The sequence below is a fragment of the Oculina patagonica genome, chromosome 12 (assembly GCF_052425735.1).
Source record: "Oculina patagonica isolate OP01 chromosome 12, crgOcupat, whole genome shotgun sequence".
Taxonomy (NCBI): domain Eukaryota; kingdom Metazoa; phylum Cnidaria; class Anthozoa; order Scleractinia; family Oculinidae; genus Oculina; species Oculina patagonica.
In genome coordinates, this window is record NC_135769.1 from 26,935,366 (window position 1) to 26,942,078 (window position 6,713).

At 37.0% G+C, this 6,713-nt stretch overlaps 2 protein-coding genes across 2 annotated transcripts; both read right to left on the minus strand.

Moving 5' to 3' along the window:
* Window positions 1-1,554: 1,554 nt before the first annotated feature.
* Window positions 1,555-3,459, minus strand: LOC144633907 (neuromedin-U receptor 2-like). Its single transcript, XM_078492835.1, has one exon. It carries the CDS (start codon window positions 3,198-3,200, stop codon window positions 2,121-2,123), a length of 1,080 nt encoding a protein of 359 aa, XP_078348961.1. The 5' UTR covers window positions 3,201-3,459; the 3' UTR covers window positions 1,555-2,120.
* Window positions 3,460-5,216: 1,757 nt separating this feature from the next.
* LOC144633955 (somatostatin receptor type 5-like) lies at window positions 5,217-6,380 on the minus strand. The gene has a single exon (XM_078492885.1). It carries the CDS (start codon window positions 6,378-6,380, stop codon window positions 5,322-5,324), a length of 1,059 nt encoding a protein of 352 aa, XP_078349011.1. The 3' UTR covers window positions 5,217-5,321.
* Window positions 6,381-6,713: the final 333 nt, after the last annotated feature.

A 6,713-nucleotide genomic window follows, 5' to 3' on the forward strand; every position in this document is an offset into this window, starting at 1 on the left:
AAAAAGTCCCTCGAAAATTAATGACACGCTGTAAAACTCAACATCAGTTTATATGATTACACGTGTTCACATTTGAGACTATCCGTTTGTTGATGGATCGGTATGCGGTACATTTTCGACAAATTTAAATCTTTTCAAAGCGATTTTTTACCTAATCGCGAAATTTGCCTCCTCCATTTCCAGTACGCGAAATTAAGTTTCTGCGAAAATAGAGAAGTTAATCGCCTTTTCTTTAACTTTTAATAACAGACGTCATGAGAAATCGAATTATTGTAGATGAGAAGTATATTTATGCCTTTATATCTATGTAATAAGCTTATTTATATCTGAAACCCAATCACAGTTTTTGTTTTACTGCCTCTTAGATATTGAATATTTATCTTCATTATGTGTTATGTCAACTGTAATAGCCAGGTAATAGCCTGCACTGTTTTCCTCTAAATGATTTACATTGCCTTAGCTAGTTTGTAGAGTAACATGTATGTACAAACATTGTTAATTAGTAAAAGTAACTTTTGTATGTCAAAGTTAGAAGACTTAATTATATCTTAGGTAGAGCAGTAAGCAGCGCATAAAATCAAAGATGAATATTGTAGCTGTATTTTAAATCACTTTCTGATACAAAACTCCTGAACCTTTTCGTTGGTGGCTACGAGTTTTCATACTAAATTCGTGTGCTTCATATAATCACTTATCATACCAATCTTATCCCTAACGTTTATTTATGTGTTAGACAGCAACAGGAAAGAGATATAGTTCGGGGGATACAATTGTCGCGAAATTTCAAACTCGTACTCGTAGTCAAATCTAAAGGTCGCTATTGAAAGGCTTCTGAACTGAGATCCGTCAATTGTAATTTTATCTCTGATCTGCCACTGAATTAAGGGATTAATTACTTGCATATTTAGCTTTTAAAAAGGGTAGAAAATAACGCGATAGGATTTAAATTATTCTGGTACTCGATTTTTGTCCAACTAAAATCAATATTACTCGATTTCCTGATAATCTCGTGACATTTCTCCTTTATAATGTAAATTTGCTTTTGAACATTCTGTCAGCTGCTTGACTGGAAAAACAAAGATAAAACTTCGGTAGACTAAACAAAGTTATAGGATTCACGACATAAACCCCATTTTAATAAAGCTTTCAACTGTGTCAACATTTGAAACGTTGTTATTTACCGACTAAGCATATTTTACTGACTAAGTATATTTTACTCGAGAATCTCGCGATTATCCAAATGTAAGATCCGCGTAAAAAAGTTCCCTCGAAAATTAATGACACGCTGTAAAACTCAACATCAGTTCACATGATTACACGTGTTCACACCCTGTTTCTCATACAACAAAAACAAGGCAAGGGTTGTTCTTTGTCGCAAACGAACATTCCAACCTTTTTTTGTTTTGTTCTTTTTTTACTATCCGTTTGTTGATGGATCGTTAATTTAGTTCCTTTCAAAGCGATTTTTACCTTATTGCGAAATTTGCGTCTTCCATTTACGCGAAATTACGTTTCCGCGAAAATAAACTAAGTTAATCGCCTTTTTTTGTTTTGTTCTTTTTTTACTATCCGTTTGTTGATGGATCGGTAATTTAGTTCCTTTCAAAGCGATTTTTACCTTATTGCGAAATTTGCGTCTTCCATTTACGCGAAATTACGTTTCCGCGAAAATAAACTAAGTTAATCGCCTTTTCTTTAACTTAACAGACGTCATGAAAAATCGGATTATTGTAGTGGGGAAGTATATTTATGCCTTTTTTTCTATGTAATAACCTTATTTATATCTGATACCCAATCAAAGTTAATGTTTTACTGCTACTTAGGTATTGAATATTTATCTTCATTATGTGTTATGTCAACTGTAATATCCAGGTAATAGCCACTGTTTTCCTCTGAATGATTTACATTGCCTTAGTTTGTAGAGTAACATGTATGTACAATAATTATTAATAAGTAAAAGTAATTTTTGTATGTCAAAGCTTTTTTTGTCAAAGTCTTTCTTAGAAGACTCATGCCTTAGCAGGAGCAGTGAGTAGAGCGCAGAAAATCAAACATAAATATTGCAGCTGCATTTTAAATCACTTTTCTAATACAAACTCCTGAACATTTTCGTTGGCGGCTTATCGAGACCAAAGTAAATTCTTTATTCTCCTACGAAAATTCTTGCTAGCTATAGAATAAATAACTGGATTCACCGAAGAGTTAAGCATGACAAAAACCATCACGGCATAAAGTAGATTTTCGTAAAAGTTTTGTGCCGCAATTTCCGTCCAAACTACGACAGTTATACGTAAAATGCTTAAAGGAAGCATCGTAACCGCAAATACCACAACGATTGGTGTTAGAATCTTCTTGGCTCGTTTGTTTTGACGAAGGCGAACATTTTTGCTGGTCAGAGAACAAGGGTCTTTGTCGTTTGCCTTGCCATCCCCGCGCTTCAGAGCTTTGATGAAGACATTGCTACGATGTATAGTACGTGATATCGCGAGATACGTCCAAGAAATAATAGCGAGTGGCATTATGTAAGAAAGTATTGTCAACAAACCCGTGTAGGTTCGTGCTAATACCCACTGGCGATCCCAAGAAGGCCATACGGGCCCACACCATTTACCACTGTTCGGGAATTCACGATATTCAACAACAAAATACAGTGGTAATGAAAAGATTAAAAACGATACCACCCACACACAAGCAGAAACAAACTTAGCCCTTTTAATTATAGTCTTGCGTCTGGTTTGATTATGTCTCCGCGGTGTTAACATTTTCCGATACCGCTCAATGGCGATAGCCGCAATACACCAAACGGACGCACCCTGGAATGTGTCGGGGATTGGATATAGAAAGAGGCAGGCAAACTTTCCAAGCGGCCAGGCAAAGGGCGCTCTTTCTCTGATAGCGACAAGCGGGAACAACAGAATCAAAATGCCAAGGTCCGCAATGGCTAAGTTTTGTACATAGACATCTGTTGTTGACTTCTTGTTTTTCAGTTCTTGTATAACGATGAACACCAAAACGTTGCCAACTATTCCGAACAAGGCGACTAAAACTTGAAGACTTAGTTTTAATTCATCGCCGGCAAGAGACGAATCCAAGTTGGTGGCTGAGCCATTCGCATGAGAGTCGCTCACATTGAAACTGTATATAGAATTTCCAGTCGTCGATGTTGCGTTACCACAATACTTCACCGTGCAATTCTCCATTTTCTCAGGAACTAAAATTTCTTTTCAATTAAAAAGTCGACGCTAATTTCGCTCGCCTAAAGTAGTTTGTCGTAACATTTATGCGCCAAAGACGTTGCAAATTAAGCTTCACTTTAGACTTCGATAATCTGTAAAGCAAGTTCAATTATTTCCAATTTAACGGCCAGCTGTATCGAAGTTTTAACTTCTTTAAGCTCGAGGTAATCTGTAAACGTTGCGACACAGCTAAAGTGTAATAACACTTGACGTCGTGGAACAATTTTTAATCTCTTTACCTGCCTTCAGAAATTCAAATGACCATGAAACAGGAAAACAGGTGCGATCGAGATGCTTTCAGCGAAGTTTGCCTCAAGGTATAATTGATGGTTTCCGAAAGCGCCTTGCGGCGTTGATTTCGCTCCAATCGCATTTAAACAATCAACATCTCCTAAAGGACCGGATTTATTGCACTTAAGTGAAAAAACTCAATTACAGAATGCAACTCAATCTAAAAGGAGTTGTCACTAATGTAATGAAAAATTTCGACAAGTGCCAGACAAAAAGGTTATCTTCAAAAACAGCAAATAAAATACGTATTAGCAAAAATTTTCATAGGTTCCTCTCCAAACATTAATAACGACCTTTAGGTTTGACTACAAGTTCGAGATTGAGTACGAGTACGAGTTTTCAAACCAAATTCGTGTGCCTCATTTAATCACTTATCACACCAATCTTATCCCTAACGTCAGATTTATGTGTTAGTTAGCAACATGAAAGAGTTACAGTTCGGGAATACATTTGTCTCGAAAATCCAAACTCATACTCGTACTCGATCTCGTATTCGTAGTCAAATCTAAAGGTCGCTAATTGAAAGGCTGAGCTGAGATCCGTCAATTTTAATTTATCTCTGATCTGCCACTGAATTAAGGGAGCTAGTCACGGACGGCCATCTTGAAAATTTGGCCAAGTTTGGCGTTAAACATGTTAATCTTCCACACTCTTAACCATCCTTATATATTTTTGGTTAATAATAATAATAATAATAATAATAAATAATATTTTAAGAGGAGGCCTCCAATCACCAAGGGGGTGGTTTTCAGGAGGGTCCTCTGAAAAAATAAATGTTAAAATTAAAATACATTAAAATCTAAAATACAATAAAAAGACAAAACCTATGTTGTACGCTAACTAAGATTAAAAACTAGGACAAGAATTAAAATACTACTAACTAAGGTTAAAAATGTGAAATAAAAAAGTATTAAAATCTAAAAGGAAGTACAAATGTCACAGATCTAATCTAATAATTACTTCTTCTTTATTTTGAGCTTTCCTTCAATTTGAAATGAATTTTCTTCATCACAAAAAAAAAATGAGTTAAAATACCGTGACATAGCTCCTTTAAATTATCTTTTGAACATTCTGTTCCTGTTGTTAATAATACTTGACAGACAAACATAGATAAAATTGAGACTTCGGTAGACTAAACAAAGTTACAGGAGTCACGACATACAGCTAGAGCAGTTTTCAATTGAGTGTCGTAAAACCAAAACCAAATGGTGGGTTTGGGTAATTACTCTGGCCAATCACAAAGGACACTGACAATCCAGTGAACCAATCAAAACTCGAAGCAAATACATGTAGCTGACACAAAGCGCGGGAAAACGTGCGCGAGCGAGTCACGATTGGTTTTGGTTTTAGTTCTGATTGGCTGAGGAAGTGGCGCGAAATTTTTAAGCCAATCACCAAGCGTAGCAATGCAAAACCAAAGCAAACGCAATTAACTTTCGACACTCAAGTGAAAACCGCTCTATTCCAATTAACATTGTTAGATCAAAGACAAGACCGAATGGTGGTCTGGGTGTTCACTGGAACTTTGCATATTTACCTATTAGCTCCTATTGGAAATGTACAAGTTTGTATTTGTGCACGTGAAGAATTCATGAATTTGTTTTTTGATCTTTTCTGAGTACTTTCACTGTCGAGTGGCTTTGAGTTTTGATAAGTCATAAAATTAAGCGTAGCTAAAAGTACCTTGTTTCCACGCACGTGTCTGACGAGAAGGAAAACGAGCAAAATCGGGTTTTTCATGCGTTAGGTATAGCAGTGAGTAAAGATATTATCCTGAATATTATCCTTGGTGGCTCATCGAGACCGAAGTAAATTCTTTATTCTCCTGCGAAAATTCTTGCTAGCTATAAAATAAATAACTGGATTCGCCGAAGAGTTTAGCATGACAAAAACCATCACGGCATAAAGTAGATTTTCGTAAAAGTTTTGTGCCGCAATTTCCGTCCAAACTACGACAGTTATACGTAAAATGCTTAAAGGAAGCATCGTGACCGCAAATATCACAACGATTGGTGTTAGAATTTTCTTCGCTCGTTTGTTTTGACGAAGGCGAACATTTTTACTGGTCAGAGAAAAACGGTCTTTGTCGTTTGCCTTGCCATCACCGCCCTTCAGAGATTTGATGAAGACATTGCTACGATGTATAGTGCGTGATATCGCGAGATACGTCCAAGAAATAATAGCGAGTGGCATGATGTAAGAAAATATTGTCAACAAACCCGTGTAGCTTCGCGCTAACACCCAGTTGCGATCCCAAGAAGGCCATACGGGCCCACACCATTTACCACAGTTCGGGAATTCGCGATATTCGACAATAAAATACAGTGGTAATGAAAAGATTAAAAACGATACCACCCACACACAAGCAGAAACAATCTTAGTCCTTTTAAGTATAGTCTTGCGTCTGGTTTGATTATGTCTCCGCGGTGTTAACATTTTTCGGTACCGCTCAATGGCGACGGCCGCAATACACCAAACGGACGCACCCTGGAATGTGTCGGGAATGGGATATAGAAAGAGGCAGACAAACTTTCCAAGAGGCCAGCCAAAAGGTGCTCTTTCTCTGATAGCGACAAGCGGGAACAACAACATCAAAACGCCAAGGTCCGCAATGGCTAAGTTTTGTATGTAGACATCCGTTGTTGACTTCTTGTTTTTCAGTTCTCGTATGGCGATGAACACCAAAACGTTGCCAACTAGTCCAAACAAAGCGATTAATACCTGAAGACTTAGTTTTAATTCATCGGCAGGAGACGACTTCAAGTTGGTGACTGAGCCATTCGCTTGAGTGTCGCTCACATTTCCAGTCGTCGATGTTGCGTTTTCACAATGCGTCACCGTGCAGTTCTCCATTTTTTCAACAACGGAAATTTCTGTATTTGTTGTATAAAAAACTCGACGCTATTTTGTCTTTCCCATAGTAGCTTGTTGTTCAATAGTTGTTGTTTTCAGAAAAGCCGTTGTGGCGTCTATTTCGAATCTATTCAATCACATTTTAAACAATCATCGAACCGCAATTATCGCTCTGAAATGAGAAACTTAATCATAACGTGGCATATTGTGACAATTGGTACGTATCGGAGTGTAAGACAAAAAATATGATCTTCACAATCAGCAAGTAAAATACGTGATAATAAAACCGTTTTGATAGGTTCCTTCCCCAATATTTACTTGGAAAGTTTCTGA